The sequence below is a fragment of the Nicotiana tomentosiformis genome, chromosome 9 (genome assembly GCF_000390325.3).
Source record: "Nicotiana tomentosiformis chromosome 9, ASM39032v3, whole genome shotgun sequence".
Taxonomy (NCBI): domain Eukaryota; kingdom Viridiplantae; phylum Streptophyta; class Magnoliopsida; order Solanales; family Solanaceae; genus Nicotiana; species Nicotiana tomentosiformis.
Genome location: NC_090820.1, coordinates 22,699,773 through 22,724,257, shown reverse-complemented (window position 1 = coordinate 22,724,257; position 24,485 = coordinate 22,699,773). Strand labels below are relative to the sequence as shown.

Here is a 24,485-nt window from a genome sequence, read left to right as displayed (position 1 = left end):
TAGGAAAACAAAGGTGGAACATGGCGATTTAATGGATGAGGGGCAAATATGATCCTAAAGTAGAATTGTAAGGATAAATATGTCAAAAAAGTATAACGAAAGGCAAATGTAACTATTTTTGAAGAGTACAGGGATAAATATGATCCTAAAGTATAACGGAAAGGATAAATATATCAAAAAAGTATAAAGAAAGGCAAATATAATCCTTTTTGAAGAGTAAAAGGACAAATATAACCCTTTTCCGTTCTCCTATTGCCTGCTTTTTCCACGGCCACATCAATGGTAGTTATCCTCTCTCAATTCTTGATTTTGCTGCTTAATTCCTGTGTTTTATTTTCTCTGTATAAAGAATATGTGATAAGAGTTATGTTTCTTGGTAGGAAATAGAAATGGTTAGAAAAATAGCTGAATACTTCCCAGGTACCACGAAGGTTTTGGAGTGAATTGAAACACTTTGTTCCGTTGTTGAAAGCTTAAGTTGTAAGAGTTGATCAAAGTTTGACTTTTGGGTAAACGACTTCGGATGAGTGATTTGATGGCATACTTTGGAACTTCACTTTTGTCCAAAATTTTTCCTTTTGTCCGAAGGACCATTTTGTCTCTTATAATAGGCACATACAGTGATAGCTCAAAATAATCCTTTCAAATTAGTGTTGCCTTCATTACATCTATAGGATGGGGTTGTAAAAAGGGCAGCCCAATACTCTAAAGCCCAATACTCTAAGTTCCTGTTATGTGCACAGTACGGGGAAGAGTCAGACCACAAGAGTCTATTATACGCAATTTTATCCTATATTTATGCAAGAGGTTGTTTCCACAGCTCAAACCGATAACCTCCTGGTCACATGGCAACAATTTTACTAGTTACATCAAGGCTCCCCTTTTTAGGATGAGATTGTCCTTAGGAACTATTCCACACCATTAGCATGATTATTGCATCTTCTTCCCATGTTTTTGTGTTGCATCACCAGCGTAAATATATGTCTTATCATAAGTTTCTAGTTACCAATTAGGTGCTCGATTCACTTTATTTTATTTTTCTTCCCAAAATGGAAAAGCTTATCTGGTTACCTATGTTGCTCAAGCTCTTCAAAAATATTATTGCAGGTGTGTCGGATCATCCAATGTTCGAAAATATCGGAGGATTTAACAAAGGTGCGGCAACATTTTAGAGGGTCCAAGCAGCATAGCTGGTTATGGCTCTGCATATTTATGGGGAAGTTGAGCAGCATAAGAAGTCCTAAGGTCTTCTAGTAAAAGAAGTTTTTAGTCTGTCGCATTGATTTTGCTAATACTTCTTCAAAGTATATATTTTAAAGAATCAATGAACCTCGCTCGCCTCAGTAAGAAACCCGCGGCCGTCTTATCCCTCTGTTGTCTCTTTCATTTGAAAATGAAAGTAAAGTGTTGAGTAGATGAATCTGGAATATATAGAAAAAAGGGGATAATCTTAAACAAAACTAATAATTATGAGGCAGAGTGTTCAGGCAACTACTCCTAGTATTCAGATATTTCTTTGTACATTATTAGAAGTGCAAAAGATACCATTTCCGACCAACATATAAGTTATAGAAGAGCAAGTCAAAGAAGGATAAAACGTCTGGGTTGTATAGCGTCTAGTAACATGTTTGTCATATGAAGGAAAACAATTGTCTTGAATCTGCTGCAATTTTGTATGCCAGAAGCTGAAAAGAGAACTTTGAAGTGATTGAGGTTATTAGAGAAAACTGGAAATGTATGTGAAGAAGAAAGAGGAATGAACATAGATAGAGAGAATAGGTTTAGGGACAAATAGGAGCATGGGAGTTTCCAGAGGTAGTCCGCCGCTATATTGCTCATATTCTCAAAAATGCTGCTGCAACCGTGTTGGAACCTCCAAAAATGCACTACTTTTGGAGAATTCGAGACACAACCGACGGTATTTTTGAAGAGTACGAACAATATAGGTCTTCCGTACATTTGGATATCTAGAATTGCCACCGTATGCGTTCTGGTTTGGTCTGGATCTATAGCCATACCATAGGTTTAGGTGAATACCATTGTTTGAGTTACCACGTTGTCCACTCATTTATCTTTAAGTTGCGGAGCTATGTACATTTTGCTTGCACTCTTAAAAATGCCCTAGGATGTGTGTCGGATCCTCCAAAAGTGTACGACTGCATTTTTGGAGGATCCGAGACAGATACGACTGCATTTTTGGAAAGTTCGAGCAACATAGATAGTAGATTTAGGTGAATTAGTTGAGTTGCCACGATGTCCTGTCACTTTCTCTAAATGGTATAGTCAGCTTTTATCTAGATAAGTGACTCTTGTCCTTATCACACAGGATAATAATAATATTAACCAGCATGATCCCACAAGTGGGGTCTGGAGAGAATAGCGTGTACACAGACCTTATTTGAAAAATCTTCCTTTATATGGACCCTTTCCCTTAATCCTAGTACCGTTGCTTTCATTTGCTATTTCGGTGCTGAATCTTTTAGTTAAAGAGTACAAAAATACAATATTTTGAAGTGAATAGAAGACATTTCTCAGTGGTGTTTAATGTGGCAAATTAATCAGTTGTGTGAGATTGATGCATGATTAGTGAGTCACTTGACTTTCTAGCTTCTATTCGTTAATCTCTAGACGGAACTGGAGTAATCGTCTATAAGTGGAACGACAACGATAAGAGGCCAAATACAGGAAGAAAAAACTGGAAAAAGAGATGGAGTTGTTGCTGAGTATGATGAAAATGCTTCACCTTGTAGGCAAGGATGGCATGTCTCATAGAAAATGGTGGTTTCACATTCTACTAATCATATGTGAGCACTTATTCGAGTGAAAACAACCTCTCGTAGAATTACCGGGTAACACTGCGTACAATATACTTTTGTAGTCCGGCTCTTCCTCAGACCACGTGCATAGCGGGAGCTTAGTGCACCGGATAACCTTTTTTTTTTTTTTTAATATATGCGATCACTTTTATTTTAGCTACAATAAAAATACAAAATTTGTTTCAAATTCCCGAGGAATGCGATGACATACATGCAATAAGAGACACATTTTTGTTGAGTTAAGGTGTCTATTTGATTAGTAGCTATTAGAATGTCTATCTAAAAGTCTGAAACTACAATAGTATCAAAAGCGGACCAGCTTATAGCTATTTTCCTTATTAGTTGCAAGTTGATAGGGCGTCCAATCAACTTCCAGGTGCGATGGTACGTCCTATACATGATTGGTTAATGACTATTCTCAACTACATCTTTAAGATCACAAAGCTTACTAATCAAATTTGATAAAAAAATCAAAACTTTGAATACTTTTCTTAGAAATGTATTACTATTATTTTCCTGCATAGATCATATTATTAATTGTCTCACAACTATTTATTTAAACTATTTCAAAGCTCACAATCATATTTATAAATTAATATATTTTCATAAAAGTTAGGTTTTGGTTGGTGGACTAGTGCGGTCCCTCTGCTTCTTAGTGTGTCTTCCACTATCATAAAAAGCAAAATAAAGTCACTATAAGGACAGCTACAAATAATTGAACCAAATATACTATCCACACAAAACCAAAAATGGAAGCTGTAATTTTCACAAAAATCCTCTATTTCTTCACTCTTTTTCTGACGCTTTTATTTATAATCACTTCCGTAACAGGCCAATCGCCATGCAACGGTACAATAGCTGAGTGTAACGAAGAGTTGGAGATATTAATGGAGTCTGATATTAGTAGAAGATTTCTTGAAGAAAGAAAAAAGTATATATCTCCTGGAGCTTTGAAAAGAGATCAGCCGGTTTGTAACGGCGGCGGTGGCGGCGAACCGTATTCCCGAAGCTGTCTTCCGCCGCCGTCGAATCCGTATAATAGAGGTTGTTCTAAGTATTATCGTTGTAGAGGTGATCAATGATATATAAAAAAAGGGTGACTATGAATTTTATGTTTTTTTCTTCTGTCTACTTATGATGTTGTGTTCATGTGGTTGTGATTTGTGGATGAAACTATTTCTTTCAATGCTAGCTATTTATTTTTTTGTTTTGTTTTTTTTATAATTATGACGTTCTAACTAGTTTGCACGATCTAGCTACTAATATTAACGTTGATATTTCTTTATGTCCTTAATTATACTTGCCAATAATTTCATTGGATAACAACAAGGAATCTAGGATTTTTCGCAGAATTTATTTTTGATAGATTTTGTAGTTTTGGAAACTTCAAGGAGGTTTGACATCCGCTCCTTTTCTCTAGTAAGTTATTTGGAACGATAAAGGCACCTCTGGTCTATAACCGAATTTTCAACTACACACTTTATCTTTGCGGGAATTCTATTACTCCTAAACTTTTTTTAAATGAAATTAGTATACCCTTAGGAGTAGTTTGGTAGCCGGTTAGAGAGGAGTTATCCATGTATTAAAACTAGGATAACTTTATACATTGTTTGTTTGCTAATACAATGTTTGGTTCATGTTTTTCTTTTTCACATAACTAATACATGTACAAGTTACGAGGGAATCTATATATTATTTATGCAGGGTAGAAGGTGAAATAACTTACATGTATTTTTAATACTTGTATTAAAATACAAAATGACAAGAATACCCTTTATTCAAACTTGTATTTTTTTGTTTAAAAATATATATTTAAACTATACTAACAATTTAAATAAAATAAAGTAAACTAATAATAAATAAAACTCACATTATATTTATATTACTAATTCTTATATATTTAATCCATGCATAACTCAATCTTGCATAACTTATCCCTGCATAACTAATATATGCATAACTTATCCCTAAATAACTAATACATGCATAACTTATCCCTAAATAACTAATACTTGCATAACTCTAACCGGCAACCAAATGACCCCTTAGTGCTGATGTGGCAGAAGAGAGTGATGTCACTTTCTTTGGGAGAGTAAGAAAGTTGTTTATTAATGTTAATACATTATCCCGAGAGGGAGGAAGTTCACTAAAACTGCAACTCATTAAGGAGATGAGGAAAAATAATAAATTTAATAAGCGAGGAAGTCTAGAAAAGATCATAATTTGGTAAAGAAGGTTAGCAAGAATAGGATTTCATTTTATATTATTGACTTAATTTTGTATCAGAATTATGGGAAAGGAAGAAACAGAGGAAGAACAAAATTTCCATGCCACTAAGGTATTTAATTTATTTCATTTCAACAGCATATCAAGCAGTGGTTTTTCAAAAAGAAATTATGACTCTCCTACTAGAATTACTCGAACAATTTTAAAAGGAATACTGACCAACTACCTATTAATACTGTAATATAAAATACAATTTGATCGAGGATTGAGTAGTTGAAACTCTTTTTGGGTTCTTCAACTAAGAATCTCTTCTTCCCGCCAATTCCTGACATCTTTCGCCTTACTATTTGGGAAAAGATCAATATCAATTAAAACGTTTCTGACCAACTAAGAAACTCTTTTTGGGTACTTAAAATAAGAATGATCCACGTCTCCCGGCAAAGATATAACTTTACCATATTGGTCAAAATATAACAGATGGATCCCTATCTTCTTTACTGTAGCGTTCCGCATTCCTAAGAAGTTATACTCCTTATTTGACAAGAGTTAAAGCATCCTCCACTTCCAACCAAGAGGTTGTAAGTCCGAATCACCCCAAGAGCAAGGTGGTGAGTTCTTGAAGGGAGGGAGCCGAGGGTCTATCGGAAACAGCCTCTCTACCCCCAGAATAGGGGTAAGGTCTGCGTACACACTACCCTCCCCAGACCCCACTGGTGAGATTATACTGGATTTTTGTTGTTGTTGTTGTATAGTCAAACGCATAGATGAAGCTGTTACTTGATTCCTGCACCATTCTGGAATCTCACTGCATTGGAGATAAATTTCTAAATCATACTGCATCGGACAAAGACTCAAGATTTTTAATATGCTAGGAGGGAGAAAGAGAGAGAGAGACTAACCGTATAGATATGTTTTCTAGATGGAAATGATAGAGCATGTGCACTAAAGAAGTTTTCATTGAATGGATTCTGCAGAGAACTACAATTCATCATGTTGATCCACCTTATAGAAGGGAGGTTGTCTAAATCTGTAATCTTGACCAAATTTTGGCAATTTTTATGTTCAATTCTTCCAAGATACTCTAAATTTGATACTGACGGGAGTGTTTGAAGATTCTCACAGTCATTCAAACTCAACTTCTCCAATAATCGTAACTTAGAAAAACCAAAGGGTAGACAATAGAAACTGCTGCCACTCAAATCTAAATATGCTAAGGAGGATAAGCTCCTAATATCCCTAGGAATATCAGCCTCGGATAAATTACAGTATGTAAGGCTCAAATCGGATACAATAGTTGGCAAGGAATATTGTATCCGATGGACTCCTCTTCCACAAATACACCTTTTGGCCTCTAACTTTTGACCTCCCACATTCAAAGCTACAAGATTTCTTAGCATTTCAACAGATCTAGGCAATTGTTTTATACCCGTATAAGATGCATAAAGACATCTTAGACTTTTCATATCTCCAAGGTTATCTGGCAGTGTTTTTATTGATGAGCAGTTACTAATGCTCAATTAATCAACGGATATTAGGTGGCATATGCTGCTTGGAAGATCCGTAAGTTTTTCGCAATCAGACATATCTAGTTTAATTAGTCTGTCCAAATTTCCTATTGATGGATGGATCTCCGTCAGACTTGAGCAACCACAGAGATCCAAAATCTCAAGACTCAGTGAACCATTGAAGTTTGGAGTGCTTCTGAGTTGCTTGCAATAAGAGAGATCCAGCTTCTTCAAACTTCTACAACACTAAAAGTAAACCAAATATAGATTCAATTAAGATTTTCTTCCACTCAGTAGCAATAATAGTACACATGAAATTGTAAAATTAAGTAACAAACCTGCAAATTCAATCGAAATTCTTGGATATCACTCTCCCGCATATCTAGAACTACAAGATTCTCAGCTGGAAAATTTGATGATATACATTTTAAAGGACATTTTTTCCAAGACAACCATCTGAGCTTCTTGGAAAACAACCCAAAATCTCCACTAATATGTAACTCATCCATTATAAGAACCCTAAGGTTTTTCATTTGCTCAAATGCTTTGGTGCTCAAGTTTACTCCCTTTAATGTCCCTGGATCTACCTTCAGTACTTCTACATTTTCGGAACCCTGCAGCTCAGTAAAAAGAAAAGTAACTTAAGCTCATGTTAAGTCCCAAAAATTAAGCAAGAAAAATGCTTTATACAAATTGGTGAACAAACAAAGAGAATACACCATGTATCACCAAAAATGAAGTTACACATTAGAGGATGTTAAACAAATTTAAAATTGCTCAAAACTGGCTAGCAGCATTCAATAAGTTCACATGATAATATCAAAGGAAAAAAAAGATGAATAAAGAGAACAAATTGCATCTAGAAACCTGATAATAGCGCCAATTGAAGATACATAGAATATATATTTGAATATATTTAAAAGAACATTTTTGTATATATCGTTCTAGAAATAATGTTTCACATATGTACCTATTCAACAGTTTCCAAACGCACATGCCTGATTTCTTCGAGCAAGCTTAATTTCCGCATTTAGTTAAGGAAAGTCAAATATCTTTGAATAACTAATCATGGAGATACTATGGTCTATGCCCATAAGCATGTTAGTTATAAGAATTCAATAAGAAATATGCATCACCAAATTTGGATAATTGTTAAATAGGTGATTTTTTGTTTTTGTTTTTGCCTTTGGTGTGAGTTAAGAATTTAGCAAATGTCATTTCTAGTTTACAATGGTTGACAAACAACTACAAAATACTTACTAACCGGAGACGAAGCACAAATGATTTCTTATGATGACAACAAAAATTATAAGCAAGAAACAATTTAACAGAAAAAAATATATAACCAAGATAAAGATGAAGGATTTACTGACTTCATTTCCTTGTAGAACATCACGAACTTCTTGAGGGATGAACAATCTACTCCATTTTCCAGGGTCTCGAGCTGATTCCAAGCTAACAATTTCTCTTCCCATATCTCGTACTAGATCATGCATCACCAAACCATGCCAAGATCTTTGGAGCAAGTGTTTTTGGACTAAAGTTGCAATTGCACTTTTAGCATGAAAGCCACATGCATTTAATATTTCGGTAATTTTATGCTCAAGTAATCCCTGGAAGGCACACGCAATATCAAGAAAAACTGCTTGTGTTTCATCATCAAGTCCATCAAAGCTTATCCTGAGAATCTTTTGGATATCACAATGAGGAATTGCTCTTAGTTTTTCGAATTCATATCCCCATTCTTCTACAGAACTTCCTTGTAAATGTGACCCCAATGTCACAAGAGCTAATGGTAGCCTACCTGAATATTTGATTATGTCTCGTGCCAAATTAACATAATCTTCTGGTGGAAAATGACTATCAAAAGCATGCCAACTAAAAAGTAACATAGATTCATTGTCATTTAATAGTTTGACCTCATATCTCTCTTTTTCTCTAAGCTGCCATAGCAATCGCTCGTCTCGGGTGGAAATGATTATTAAACTACCCGAACCAAACCAACTTCTTTCTCGTGTTAAGGATTCTAATTGTTTTTTGTGGTCCACATCATCAAGAACAATTAGAACCTTCTTTGACCCAAGTCTTGCTTTGATTAGATTGACGCCTTGAGCAACACTGCCAACTTTGATGTCTTTAGTTTTGAGAATCTGTCGAAGAAGTTTCTCTTGTAGCTTGACAAGACCAAATTCTTCAGCTTCTGATCTAACATCTGAAAGGAAGCAACTACTATTGAAGAGTCGAAACATTCGATTGTAGATAGCTTTTGCCAGAGTTGTTTTCCCTATGCCACCAACTCCGTGAATACCAATTATGCGAACTCCATCTTCACATTCATTTTGCAATAACAAATCTATATCTTTGACACGATAATCTACACCAACTGGAAGCAACATCTAGAGGCGTCTGGTTGACCTCTTGTAGGACTTGTTGTATAATTTTTTCAATAAACTTTGATTCATGCCTATAGCAAAAACAAAAAGTTAAAATACTCCAGTATAATAAAACTTTGACATTTGAAACTATTTGATGGTCAAATCAAAATCGATAGCCAAGACATAACACAGTGGGGTGAATCTAAGCAGTAAAATAGACAACTTACCGCTTCATATAGGATATTTTAAGAAATTATTGAAGTTATATATATTGATAGTATAAAGATTTTTTTTCACTATATTTATCAGAAAATTTACCGGTAGTCATATAATAAGAGACCTAATTGTATAAATATTTTGATACGGTCGATTTATAGAGCTTAAACTCTTTAAGTCTATGCCGAAAGCCATGCATAATTACTTGGTTGTGTAATTATTAGTGTAGTAATTATACAACATAATAATTATAATGACCTGCTTGTTTACCACAACATAATTACCAAGTAATTTTCACTGTCATGTTTGGTTGGACAAGTGTAATTATATAAAGGTAGTAACTTAGCAAGGTACCCATTTTGTTTTTACCCAAATTACACCTCTTTTAACTGCAGTCATTCTCTCATTCAACTAAAACAAAGGCCTTTTCCATTACTGTATTAACCATCTCCTCAAGGAGACTAAATCGCTATTTCTATTTGGAGTCCTCATTTTTTGTGTGTGTGTGTACAATGTGATTTTTTTAAGACAAAATGCGTTTATCCTCCATTAATAATTTTTTGTTTCTTGCAATGTGGTTTCTTCTCAAATTGCTGGAAAGAGGTTGAAGAGTTGCATAAAATTGTATAAACAATTCATAGGTAGCTTTAATCTATCACATCGTATAAGCAATGGAGGTGTATCTCCTTGGCCTCAAATTTTTAACAAAAATGCTAGCTCAAAAATGCTCAAAAAAAGAACGTCTAGGTCCAACCTCAAACCTACAACCTTTTCAAACCCAAATAGGAGCTTCAGTGGACATTTTTTTGGGACAGACTAAAAAGGAAAGTATGACACATAGACGGGACAGAGGGAGTAATATTTATCAGCAAATTTACAGTAATTAGATAAACAATTGAACAAATAAAAAATGAAATTATATAGTTGAATCAAGAAAATGTACCCGTCAGCAACATTTTGCAAATCCCATCCAGATAAATTTGCAGCTTCAGTAAGTGCAGCTCTCCATTTCTCCACCCTTTGAGTCCCAATTGATCGTTCCTTATGTTTTGCCAAAGCTTCCCCAAATAACCCAGTTTGTCTTCGCACTTGAGAAGGATCAACATCATAGAAAATAGACAAAACCATCTGCTTTAATTTCTCTTTGCATTCGAGAATTTTAACTAGTTCATTTAGACACCAACTAGAGGAAGCATAATTTCTTGAGAAAACAATAATGGAATTCTTGACTCTTCAATTGCTTTCTCTAATTCTCTTGAAATCACGTCACCCTTTCTCAATTCCTCGTCGTCAATGAAGGTATTAATTCCAACATCAGACAATTTGGAATAAAGATGACCAGTGAATGTTTTTCGGGTGTCTTCACCTCTAAAACTCAGGAATACTTCATAAGAGAAGTGAGATGATTCTCCTCTAACTAATTGAGTATCCATTTGATTTGATGAGAATGCAAGAATTAAGGGTTGATTTTTCAGTAAAGGGAAAGTAGCTAAGCAGAGCTACATATAAGCACAACGAAATAAAATGGAAGTTTCCCTTGATATTTCTTAGGCTTTGTGGTTTCTGGTTGGAAACTTAATTCTTGTACATATTTCTTAGATGTCTTTTTTGTACAAAATTTTTAGTCTTATAGTGTAAATAAATTTCACTGTAATTCATACTGTACATCTAAAAAAGTTAAAATGGATTTATCTAAAAAGGTTAAGATGGGTTGAACAGAATTAATTTAAAATGGATCAAACTAACGTAATGTACACCTATATTCAATCTCGTCACTAGTGGTCGGTTTGCATTAAAAGCAGTGACATCCGTAATCATCAAATCTTGGATACACCTCTGAATTTGCACCTCATACATGACCCTTGAGTATATTTTCTTGTAGAGTGATGAATAGGAATTTTGTGAATTCCTTTAGAAATTTTAGGCCATTACATATTGAAACAATATTCATAAATTTAATCAAATAAAATTAAACAAGAGCTTACCGAAAAGGAAGTATAGTTCAAGGTTTGTGAGTTGTTCTAGAAAATTACTTTTGGATTTTTTAGTATTGATAGTATATACAACTTGCCTTGATAGAAATTGAGTGCAAACACTCTACAAGTTTTTGGGTTCTCTTCTTTTGCATCTCAAAAGTCTTTTTCTTTGAATCGCTTCTATATTATCGGCAAGTGAATTGAAAGAATAAGTCAAAATTCATTTATTTTATCCGTCTAAATTTATATGATGGTATTTTTACAAATATGAAATTTAAAATAAAAATAATTTTTTTAAAACATGTGATATAAAACAAGTCACACAATAAATCATTACAATAAGAATAAAATAAAAAGATAACGGTTAGAAGTTTGGCCTTTTACTTGCCAGCAAGCTATCTACCCAAGTCACTCTACCTCATTAATAATTCTTTTGTTCCTATATTAACACACTTTCTCTTTTAATTCGTTTAAAAAAATATTATTTTTTTATATTTAAAAAAATTAAACTTTAAAATACTCATTTAATCTTAATGAGATAATTTATAATCACCACCAATATTTAATACTTATTTTAGACCATATATTTTAAAAATCTTCATTTCTCTCGTTAAATTTTGTGTCTGGTTAAACAATATTACAGAAGAAGTATTATTTTTGGGTCAAGTTATTTACAACCCTGCAGAAGGGTCAACCGAAAGAAAATGGAAATTTCCCTAAATATTTTTTAGGTAGTTCCTCTTTTGCATAACCATAATAAAAGAAGTTCAGAATTGTTAGGCCACTACAAATTGAAATATCCATAAATCTAATTGAATATAATTAAACAAGAGCTTCCTGAAGTGGGAGTATAAATACAGTACTGTTCATGATTATGATTCTTTCTAAGAAATTACTTGTGGGTTCTTCGTAAGTCAATTTGGCATTCAACGTGTTGTAGGAGAAAATGGTAGAAATTAAGTGGAAACCTTCATATTTTCCTTTTTTCTTTTTTCTTTTTTAAAAAAGTTTCCATATTCAAAGAATGAAAATATTTATTACTAGTGAATTTTGATCAATTCTCTCAGTTCACTTATCAACCATGTGAAAGAAGTTAAAAGAAAAAGACTTAAACAAACCCCACACAAACGACTTTGAGTTTATCAACACAAAGACTTCAAAATTGGACTTAGACTGTGACCTATACATAAACCTTGATTTTATTCTCTTGTAGAGTAATGAAATAGGACTTTGGCGAATTCTCTTAGTTATATTTTGAAATAAAATAAAGAGGTTTAGAAAATTTAGGCTATTACAAATTGAAACATCCATAAATTTAACCGAATAAAATTAAACAAGAGCTTACCGAAGAGGTAGTATAAATATAGTACAGTTCATGATTGTGCTTCCTTCTAGGAATTGAAATGTCACGACCCAAAAATTCAACTAGCCGTGATGACACCTAACTCAACCCGTTAGATAAGCCAATTTATAAATATCCGATTCAATTAATATTTAACTGACTCTAATACACTCCCCAAGGACTGGTAGTATAAATTATGAGCTTCTAAGAATAGATTTTACACATCTGGTGTGAAATAAAAATACATCATTTGTTTGAAATATACATGAACAGATTAAAATTCTAAAGTTACCATGAACAAGAGGCAGCAATGACTGGAACGTAGGCACATCTTCAGATCCAGCTCCCGCCATGTACAACAGCATCAACATCCAAAATCTGCACGTAAGGTGCAGAAGTGTAATATGAATACAACCGACCTCATACACTCAATAAGTAACAAAACATAACCTTAGGTTGAAAGTAGTGACGAGCTGGGACAAGGGTCAGAGTCCAACTCCAATAACTAATAATATCTCATAACAATACAATTTAAGACAGCACAAGTAATAACTCAATAATAAAATGCTCAACTCGTATAAAATTCCAGAAAAATAAACATTTTCTTTTCAATATAACAGTAAAACTCAAATCTTTTGCCGAAAGTCACCGAAGTACGAGTAAGTCTGAGATCTCTGTTTTTTCTCAAAGCTTTCAACAGGTAAATGTTTCATTTTCAAATGGCACGAGGAAAATACATCTCTAAGCCTACATATCAATATGTATGAGAAATCATGAATGACGTGATACCGTACAACATAAGGAAAAATGCATCACTATGCTTGTATGTCAAGTGTGCATGTCGAATGCGATGCAACTCAGTGATAAAACTATATGCATACTCTCAAAGTATCAATTCACTCAATCCTCCCAATCACTCAATCCTCCCAATCGCTCGGCACTCGCACTCAGTAGGTACCTGCGCTCACTGGGGGTGTATACAAACTCCGGAGGGGCTCCTTTAGCCCAAACGCTATAATCTGCACGAACAACTCACGTGATGCACGGACAACTCACGTACTATAGTATCAATTCTGGATCCGTACGGACAACTCACGTGTTATAATGAGTCAATCTGGCCTACTGCAACGTGCAGCCCGATCCCATAATAATAAATTATATAAAGCCAATATGGCTTGCTGCAACGTGCAGCCCGATCCCATAATTATCCTCACAATCAGGCCTCCGGCCTCACTCAGTCATCAATCTCTCCAGTCTCTCGGGCTCACAATGTCATGAAACTAGCCCAAAATAATGATATGATGTATCAATGAATAACAACAGAGACTGAGATATGATATGCAATGAATGAATATGACTGAATATGAAATTACAATTTAAACATATAATTTGACACCAGAAATGACCTCAGGGGGTCCCGATAATTCCAACATTTGCCTAAACATGATTTCTAACATGAGTCACAACTCAATTTCTCTAACACATAAAAATACATGGAAAAATACAAGTTAATTGACTATACAGCTCTACGAAATCAACCGAGTCTCAATTTCTACGGTGCACGCCCACACGCCCGTCATCTAGCATGTGCGTCACCTCCAAACAATTCACATAACACGTATAATCAGGGTTCATACCTTCAGCTCCAAGATTAGAGATGTTACTTACCTCGAACAAGACGAATCCAATGCCGAACAAGCTAAACAATACTCTATCATTTAAAACGTTTCTGACCAACTAAGAAACTCTTTTTGGGTACTTAGAATAAGAATGATCCACTTCTCCCGGCAAAGATATAACTTTACCATGTTGGTCTAAATATAACAGATGGATCCCTATCTTCTTTACTGTAATGTCTTCAGACCACACTTCTATCATTTCCCCGCCTTTAATCATCTGGCCATCAAAAGCTTCATTTATGTAATATACACATGATACTTCTCTATGTTCATAAGGTATATTCCACGTATCAATTAAATTCTTTTTATGGGCAATACTAATCGAGAAGCTTGAAGAAGGGTCTGCATCCAAAAAGTCGGAAACAAACCAGAGAACCATTCCTAAGAAGTTATACTCCTCATTATTATGTGTCGGCATAGTCAAACACATAGATGAAGCTGTTACTTGGTTCCTGCACCATTCTGGAATCTCATTGCATTCGAGATAAATTTCTAAACAATCCTGCATCGGATAAAGACTCAAGATCATTAATATGATAGGAGAGAGAGAGAGAGAGAGAGAGAGAGAGAGAGAGAGAGAGAGAGAGAGAGAGAGAGAGAGACTAACCATATCTGGATCTTTTCTAAATGCAGCAGGTGCACTAAAGAAGCCTTCATTGAATGGATTCTGCAGAGAACTACAATTTATCATGTAGATCCGCTTTATAGAAGGGAGGTTGTCCAACTCTGTAATCTTGACCAATTTTTGGCAATTTTCAAGTTCAATAATTGCAAGATTCTCTAAATTTGATACTGACGGGAGTGTTTGAAGATTCTCACAGTCATTCAAACACAACTCCGCCAATAATCCTAACTTAGAAAAATCAATGGGTAGACAATGGAAACTGTTGCCACTCAAATCTAAATATTCTAAGGAGGATAAGCTCCCAATATCCCTAGGAATATCAGCCTCGGACAAATTACAGTATGTAAGGCTCAATTCGGATACAAAAGTTGACAAGGAATATTGTATCCGATGGACTCCACTTCCAGAAACACTCCTTTTGGCCTCTCTCTTTCGACCTCCCACTCTCAAAGTTAAAAGATTTCTTAGCATTTCAACAGATCTAGGCAATTGTTTTATACCCGTACCAGATGCAGAAAGACATAATAGACTTTTCATATCTCCAAGGTTATCTGGCAGTGTTTTTATAGATGAGCAGCCATCAACGTCCAAGTCTTCAAGGGATTTTAGCTGGCATATGCTGCTTGGAAGATACGTAATTTTTTCGCTACTAGACATATCTAGTTTAATTAGTCTGTCCAAATTTCCTATTGATGGATGGATCTCTGTCAGACTTGAGCAACCACCAAGCAGCAAAGTCTCAAGACTTCGTGAACCGTTGAAGTTTGGAGTCCTTCTGAGTTGCTTGCAATAAGAGAGATCCAACTTCTTCAAACTTCTACAACACTAAAAGTAAACCAAATATAGTTTCAATTAACCTTTTCTTTCACTCAGTGGCAATAACAGTACACATGAAATTGTAAAATTGAGTAACAAACCTGCAAATTCAATTGAAATTCTTGGATATCACTCTCCTGCATATCTAGAGCTACAAGATTCTCAGCTGGAAAATTTGATGGTATACATTTTAAAGGACATTTTTTCCAAGACAACCATCTGAGCACCTTGGACAACAGCTCAAAATCTCCACTAATATGTAACTCATCCATTATAAGAACCCTAAGGTTTTTCATTTTCTTAAATGCTTTGGTGCTCAAGTTCACTCCCTCAAATGCTCGTCGATCTACCTTCAGTACTTCTACCTTTTTGGAACCCTGTAGTTCGGTGAAAAGATTAGTATCTTAAGACCATCTTAGGTCTCACATGTTAAGAGGGGAAAAAAATTTATACTAATTGAAGGTCAAACAAAGAGGTTACACCATATGTATCAAGAAAAATGAACTTACACATTAGAGGATGTTAAAAAAGAATGTAAAATTGCTCAGAAAGCTAAGATGAGAGTCTTTCAAAAACTAGTTAGCATCATTCAATAAATTCACATGGTAATATCAATGGGAAAAATACATAAATAAAGAGAACAAATTGCATCCTGAAGCCTGATAATAGTATCAATTAAAGATACAATATATATTATATTATATTTAAAAGAATATTTTGTATATATTGTTCTAGAAATAATAACATAAATGTTCCACATATGTACCTATTCAACAGTTTTCAGAAGCGCACATGCCTAATTTCTTCGAGAGAAAACTTAATTTCCGCAATTAGATAAGCATAGAAAGTCAGTAAGAACATAATAAAAAAAAAATGATGAATTGAGAAAAAAAGAAGAAGATAAATTCAAACATCTTTCAATAACTAATATTGGAGATAATATGGTCTATGCCCGCAAGAGTGTGTGTGTGTGTGTGTGTGTGTGTGTGTGTGTGTGTGTGTATATATATATATATAGAGAGAGAGAGAGAGAGCGCCTTTGGTGTGAGTTTAGAGTTTTGAAATGCCATTTCTATTTTGCAAGGGTTGACAAACAAATAAGAAAAAAATAACTAACCAGAGACGAAAGCACAAATGAATATAATTCTTATGATAACAATAGAAATTATAAGTGGAAAGAGAAAAGTATTACTGACTTTATTTCCTTGTAGAACATCACAAACTTCTTGCGGGATGAACAATCTACTCCGTTTTCCAGGATCTCGAGCTGATTCCATGCGAACGACTTCTCTTCCCATATCTCGCACTAGATCATGCATCTCCAAAATATTCCAAGATTTTTGGAGCAAGTGTTTTTGGACTAAAGTAGCAATTGCACTTTTAGCATGAAAGCCACATGCATTTAATATTTCAGTAACTTCATGCTCATCAAACCCATGGAAGGCGCATGCAATATCGAGGAAAACAGTCTGTGTTCCATCATCAAGTCCATCAAAGCTTATCTTGAGAATCTTTTGGATATCACAATGAGGAATTGCTCTTAGTTTTTCGAATTCATATCCCCATTCTTCTACAGAACTTCCTTGTAAGTGTGACCCCAATATCACAAGAGCTAATGGTAGCCTGCCTGAATATTTGATTATGTCTCGTGCCAAATTAACATAATCTTCTGGTGGAAAATGACTGTCAAAAGCATGCCAACAAAAAAGTAACATAGCTTCATTGGCATTTAATAGTTCAGCCCCATATCTCTCTTTTTCTCCAAGCCGACATAGCAATCGCTTGTCCCGGGTGGTAATGATTATTAAACTACCCGAACCAAACCAACTTCTTTCTCTTGTTAAGGATTCTAAATGGTTTTTGTGGTCCACGTCATCAAGAACAATTAGAACCTTCTTTGACTCGAGTCTTGCTTTGATTAGATTGATGCCTTGAGCAATACTGCCAACTTTGATGTCCTTATTTTTGAGTAATTGTTGAAGAAGTTTCTCTTGTAGCTTGACAAGACCAAATTCTTCAGCTTCTGATCTAACATCCGAAAGGAAGCAACTACTATCGAAGAGTCGAAACATTTGATTGTAGATAGCTTTTGCCAGAGTTGTTTTCCCTATGCCACCAACTCCGTGAATACCAATCATGCGAACTCCATCTTCACATTCATTTTGCAATAACAACTCTATATCTTTGACACGATAATCTACACCAACTGGATGCCAAGCAACATCTAGAGGCGTCTGGTTGACCTCTTGTAGGACTTGTTGTATAATGTTTTCAATAAACTTTGATTCATGCCTATAAAATTTTTAGTAAAAACAAAAAATTAAAAGAAATACTACTCCAGTAAATAAAACTTTGATATTTGAAAATAATTGACGGACAAATCAAAATCGATAGCCAAGACATAACACAGTGGGATGAATCTAAGCAACAAAATAGATAACTTACAGCGTCATATAGGATACTTTAAGAAATAATTTAAGTTGTATATATTGATAGTGTAAATATTTCGATATTGTCAATGCATATAACTTAAACTCTTTTGAACACTTAGTATCACATATTCACATCCTATAAACAACTGAACAAATAACAAATGAAATTATATAGCTGAATCAAGAAAATGTACCCGTCAGCAACATTTTGCAAATCCCATCCAGATAAATTTGCAGCTTCAGTAAGTGCAGCTCTCCATTTCTCCACCCTTTGAGCCCCAATTGATCGTTCCTTATGTTTTGCCAAAGCTTCCCCAAATAACCCAGTTTGTCTTCGCACTTCAGAAGGATCAACATCATAGAAAATAGGCAAAACCATCTGCTTTAATTTCTCTTTGCATTCGAGAATTTTAACTAGTTCATCTAGACACCAACTAGAGGAAGCATAATTTCTTGAGAAAACAATAATGGAAATTCTTGACTCTTCAATTGCTTTCTCTAGTTCTCTTGAAATCACATCACCCTTTCTCAATTCCTCATCATCAATGAAGGTATTAATTCCAACATCACACAATTTGGAATAAAGATGACCAGTGAATGTTTTTCGGGTGTCTTCACCTCTAAAACTCAGGAATACTTCATAAGAGAAGTGAGAAGATGTAGATGATTCTCCTCTAACTAATTGAGTATCCATTTGATGAATTAAGGGTTGATGAGAAGGAAAGAATTAAGGGATGATTTTTTAGTAAATCTTTAGACCGAAAATACAGAATCTAATCCATGGCCGTCCCCTACCCAATTGTTATGTCTAAACGGCCGCATAATTTAGTCAGATTGGCTAAAATAAATTTCACACTGTACATCTACAAAAGTTAAATTCCATTTGATTACTTAAAAGGTGTTTGCAGATAATTTTCTAAACAAACATTAATTGATAACCCTAAAGAGATAAAAAGTAATTTATATAACAAACTAAATGTATTAATTAATAAAATAATATTATAAAATAAAGAATGTAAAGTAAATAAATCGAATACAAGTATAGAGGGATATTGATATTTTTATTCAACTTCAAACTGATGTTCATAATAAACTTAAACTTTTTCTACTTATAGAAGAAAGGAAGCAGCTGCGAGGCTTTTCAGGAAGCAGCTGCGAGGCTTTTCTTTAGCTGCTTGTAATCTGTCTGCATGAGCTGCTTACAACCTGTCTGTTTAATAAGAAGTTGTTGCAAATCATTTCATTGAGTTGCTTGCAAACTGCCTGCATCAGCTGCTTGTAGATAAACTTCAACAGAATATTAAATGGATAATCTTCTTCAGGAAGATTATTTATAGCGGAGTAATGAATGGACATCCACAATATAATATTTTCATAACACTCCCCCTTGGATGTTCATTAAAAGATAATGTGCCTCATTAAAACCTTACTAAGAAAAACCCAGTGAGAAAAAATCTAGTGAAGGAAAAAGAGTGCACATATTTAGTAATATGCATTTCTAGCTGCCTCATTAAAAAACTTACAAGAAAAATCCCATGGGGAAAAACCTTAGTAAGAAAAAAAGAGTACAATGCGTATTTCACTCCCCTTGATGAAAACTTTGTTCTAAATATTTGAGTCTCCGCATACCAATCTTGTATACCATCTTCTCAAAAGTTGAAATTGGCAAAGATTTAGTGGACAAATCTACTGGATTGTCACTTGAATGGATTTGTTGCACATCGATGTCACCATTTTTTTGAAGATCATGTGTGTAGAATAATTTTGGTGAAATGTGCTTCGTTCTATCTCCTTTTATAAATCCTCCCTTTAACAGAGCTATGCATGCAACATTGTCTCGTATAATATTGTGATTTTTGTTTTATCACATTCCAACCCAAATTTTTCTCGAATAAAATGAATCACTGATCTCAATCATATGCATTCCCTACTTGCTTCATGAATAACTATTATCTCAGCATGATTTGAAGAAGTAGCATTAATAGATTGCTTAGTGAAGCGTCATGATATGACAATACATCCACATGTAAACACATACCCGATTTGAGATCGAACTTTATGGGGATCAGATAAATAATATGCATCTGCATAATCAATATGATCTGCACCACCTTTGTTAGCATTAGCAAAATACATAAGTACACAAATTTCACTGAGATAGAGTATTTCAGGACCAAGGAGTTCATCATCTTCTTATGGAGGTCAGAACGGATCCTTATTCATTTCAAGTGATCGAACACCTATTTGGTGTACTTAATGGGTGCGCTTTGTCCATGTAAAAGCGTTTTAATATATTTTCTGTATAGACATATTGATGGATAAATATCTCGTCTGCTAAATATTCAATTTGCAGAATAAGACAAAAAAATTCCCTTTGGAACTCTTCTGGAGTTCCTATGAGATGTATGTCATTAACATAAACAGCACGTATAACAAACTCTGATGATGTTTTCTTTGTAAAAATGCATGGACAAATGCCATTATTTATATAACATTCATTCATCAATTCAGTGAGGCGATTATACCACATGCGCCCTGATTGTTTTAAATCATACAAAAAAATTTATAATCTGATTGAGTACATTTCTCGAGACTTTAAATTATATGCTTCAAGCATTTTAAATCCTTCAGGGATCTTTATAGAAATTTGATCAAATGAGTCATATAGGTTATGACTTGCATCTAAATAGCATGACATCTTCAAGTGTCTGGACTACAGGTCTGATCCTCACAATATTGTACACTATATTGTATCAAATATATCGTCGATGATCATTTTGTATCGGTTCCTAAGCGACATAACTTGTTGAGATCTCATCACTTTCTTTATTTTCAGGTACCTGAACTTCTTCTGGAGTTTCATGAAATGTCATTTCGTGGGCTCTTCTAGAGCTCATTTCCTCCTCATTATGATTATTTTGATCATTTGCTCCTATCATTTTTCAAGGATTGTTACCTTTGGAACCGATCGGTTTACTACGCTTCATGCGTGCAGTAAATTTTATCCTTCAGGGACTTTAATTTTAATAGGAGCATTTGCAGCTGAAATATAATATTTAATTTTGGGTCAACAAATGCTTCTGGCATTTGGCTTGAATTATCTTCTAAGTGAGGATCATATTAATGATAATTCAATTCATATAGCATATTTTCCAGCTGTTTATTCCATCTCCAAAATGTTAGAAAAACTAACTCATATCCACAATCTTCTTTGAAAAACTTATCTTTGTGCATTGTGGTAGAGAATTTAATCATATACCACACATCAAAAGTTATTAGATAGTAAAAATATTTGGTTTCTGATCCTAAACCAATTGTGAGGGGAGGATTTATCATATTTTGTTGGTATGATGCATACAAGTGTTGCTGTATGCAATTTAGAAAATCTTAGACCAACACATGAGGCTTTGTTCTCATAAGCAATAGTTTAGCCATTAATAGGAGGTATTTAATGATAAACTAGTTTGGATATAAACGAGCATCATCAAAATGAAATATCTTGATTCCATAAACTGAAAATTATGCTCTTACTTGAGAAAGGCAATTTCAAATGCCAAACTGTAAGTTGACAATAAATACATATGTAACCATCTCATATATGCATCTATAAGTGGTTCACATAATAGGTGAATGAGCCCATATTCACCTTTTATATATTCCATAATTTAGGAGTTTTAGTCCCAACTTTAGCTGGTATAATCAATTTATTATGAAAACAAGCAACACAAGAGAATTCTTGAAGAATCTTCTAGTTCATCAATATATGCTTATCTGAATTGTCAAATAGCTCATTTAAAAATGGCAAATGAAAACTTCAAGTTTATCATGGCATGTGCTATCTCTAAGTAAACTTCTGATGTACTATGGCATAAACTTTTGCATCACCAAACTTCTGATTTATTGTGGCTACTTTTGTATCAGTAAATTTCTGGTTTACAGTAGCTACTTTTGCCTCAGTAAAACTTCTGGTTTACTGTGACTGTTTTTGCATTAGTAAACTTCTGGTTTATTGTGATACATGATATAGTACAAATTGAAGAATAAGGCGGGTAACTTCTTACATGCATATTATTTTACCCCTATGATTGTGGAAACATGAAAATTTTCAATCTTCCAATCATTTGTGGTCTCAATATCATAGCTATTTGTATCAGTAAACTTTGGGTTTACTACAACATATGTTTTGACCATAATCATATAATATGAATGACATATTTATATATAAACTCTTCGATAGACTTCATTTATTATCCACAATCTAATATTATTCGGACACTACTGGTGTCACATGTCTTCTAGACAAACAATTAGTTCTTCAGGAGTTTTTGATACATTTTGTACTATCAAATATTGCTCAGACACTTCTGGTATCATGAGAGAAAATCATAATCAAATAAAAAAATATAAAGACAATTGTTTAAGCACAAAAAAACACCTCTTCATAATATTTTCCTACTTCAGGAGGAAATTTCAATTGTGTTACTTCTTCAGGAGCAAATTTAAAATATGAAATATTGAGTATATATTCCCTCAATCATATTAACTCTTCTGGAGGTGAATTGTAATATATTTACATCAAGAACGCGTTCATATTTATGACTTTATTAATATTATCACATTCACTTCAGGGAATTGATTAATATTTATCAAAAAATCTCATCCTTCAGAAAATCGAATATAATTATCTGAACGCGCATTAATCACATCAAATTGTGATGCTTCAACCTTTTTTAAAATATTTACTACTTCAGGAGCAAATCGAGGTGTGCATATAATATAGAGAATATTTCTCTAGCTTATCTTTAATTGTAACTATAGAAAGCCTAAATTATCACTTCTGGTGGTCATAGGCATATACCAATTCTGGTGATTAACAAAATTTAGTTAAAATGAGATATACGAAATATAACCACTTCTGGTGGTTGTATATTTTTTGCAAACTCTACCGGAGTTTAAGTAGATCTAATAATATTATCCACTTTGTAGTCCTTTATTAAGATAATTAGGATGAAAACAAATACCAAAATAGGTATTGTATACGTAACATATAACCAAGCAAGCGATGATAAAGATATAAAAATATAAGCAAAAGGCTCAAATTAAATTATGCAAATTTGGCCACTCCATATGTAAGTGATATCTACATCACTACTGCCAAGAAGAAAAACTCACCACCTCAAGGATATAATCTGCCTTATGATGCTCGGAATGAATAAGATCTGACCACGGACATAAGAGTGTCGCCTTACATCGGAGATGAACACTGAAATAGAAATTAAATTCTATGTAAGTGCTCAAAATGGCAGAGTCTCGTGCTGATAACATGTTATAAAATAAAGAATGTAAAGTAAATAAATCGAAGACAAATATAGAGGGAGATTGATATTTTTATTCAACTTCAAACTAATGTTCATAATGAACTGAAAACTCCCCTATTTATAGAAGAAAGGAAGCAGCTGCGAGGCTTTTCAGGAAGCAGCTGCAAGGCTTTTCTTTAGCTGCTTGTAAGCTGTCTGCATGAGTTACTTGCAACCTGTCTGTTTAATAAGAAGTTGTTGCAAATCATTTCATTGAGTTGCTTGCAACCTGCCTGCATCAGCTGCTTGTAGATAAACTTAACAGCGTACTAAATGGATAATCTTCTTCAGGAAGATTATCTATAACGGAGCAATGAATGGACATCCACAATATAATATTTTCATAATAAATAAAAGTATTTATGTTGTCCATCTATATAATTTAAACATTTTAATGTTTAGGTTGAGATTTTCACATGATATCCCTCTAGGTCCATGTGCTAGATAGTCATTATCCTGACAACTCAACCTCGTGTCATATAATAAGGTAGTAGATCTAAAATGATATTTGACAAATTAAGAAGAAATATATGGTGATAAGGTTAGTTCTTAATTTGATTATCTCAAAGGTGTAGCTTTACGAGACATTTTCCTTTTATAGTATTTTCAAGAATATTAAACTATTTAGTTGAATATAAGCCTATACTAAAATAAAAACAAATTCTTAGATACATCTCTTATATTTTTTAAAGGAGTTACCGTCGCTTTTCTCAGGTGAATTAAAGATTTAAATTTATGGGATCGTATTTAGGGTTCTATCAAAGAAAAAGATGAAATTGAAAAAAGAGTTACCAAAGAATAAAGAAATGAATAAAACAAAATTAATATGCATCTGACATGGAGGTGCGTGTAAAACATTGGCCGCCACAAGATTAATTCTTCATTTTTAGGAGAGTAATGAACAAATACGGACTGTAACGACCCGACCGGTCGTTTTGAGCCCTGGTGCATTATTCGGCGGTTCGAGACCTTGAGTAGCTTCACTTCAGGTGTTATGACTTGTAAGTGTGGTCAGAATTTAATTTCGGGAAGTTCGGAGTTGGTTTGGAGTTTAAATTTAGAAGCTTTAAGTTGGAAGAGTTGACCAAACTTTGACTTTTGAGTGAACGACCTTAGAATC

The 24,485-nt window shown here is 33.9% G+C and overlaps 3 protein-coding genes across 4 annotated transcripts; 1 reads left to right on the top strand and 2 right to left on the bottom strand.

Moving 5' to 3' along the window:
- Positions 1 to 3,512: 3,512 nt before the first annotated feature.
- On the top strand, positions 3,513 to 4,026 carry LOC104100238 (protein RALF-like 32). The gene has a single exon (XM_009607425.4). It carries the CDS (start codon positions 3,566 to 3,568, stop codon positions 3,896 to 3,898), a length of 333 nt encoding a protein of 110 aa, XP_009605720.1. The 5' UTR covers positions 3,513 to 3,565; the 3' UTR covers positions 3,899 to 4,026.
- Positions 4,027 to 5,131: 1,105 nt separating this feature from the next.
- LOC117277728 (disease resistance protein RUN1-like) lies at positions 5,132 to 10,600 on the bottom strand. The gene is made up of 5 exons (XM_070185928.1): positions 10,082 to 10,600; positions 7,921 to 9,011; positions 6,886 to 7,161; positions 5,942 to 6,793; positions 5,132 to 5,847 (listed from the first exon to the last, which is right to left on the bottom strand). The coding sequence occupies exons 2-4, from the start codon at positions 8,941 to 8,943 to the stop codon at positions 6,560 to 6,562; spliced, it is 1,533 nt and encodes a 510-aa protein (XP_070042029.1). The 5' UTR covers positions 8,944 to 9,011; positions 10,082 to 10,600; the 3' UTR covers positions 5,132 to 5,847; positions 5,942 to 6,559.
- Positions 10,601 to 12,638: 2,038 nt separating this feature from the next.
- Positions 12,639 to 18,846, bottom strand: LOC104100237 (disease resistance protein RUN1-like). Of its 2 annotated transcripts, XR_004508070.2 has the most exons (6): positions 18,203 to 18,846; positions 16,773 to 17,868; positions 15,678 to 15,953; positions 14,743 to 15,585; positions 14,125 to 14,637; positions 12,639 to 12,834 (listed from the first exon to the last, which is right to left on the bottom strand). XR_004508070.2 is itself a non-coding variant. In XM_033657128.2 (5 exons), exons 1-5 carry the CDS (start codon positions 18,700 to 18,702, stop codon positions 14,194 to 14,196), a joined length of 3,159 nt encoding a protein of 1,052 aa, XP_033513019.1. In that variant the 5' UTR covers positions 18,703 to 18,846; the 3' UTR covers positions 13,090 to 14,193. The 2 variants fall into 2 exon arrangements, 1 of the variants encoding a protein (XP_033513019.1); XM_033657128.2 differs by lacking the exon at positions 12,639 to 12,834 and having other exon boundaries at positions 13,090 to 14,637.
- Between the last annotated feature and the right edge of the window lie 5,639 nt (positions 18,847 to 24,485).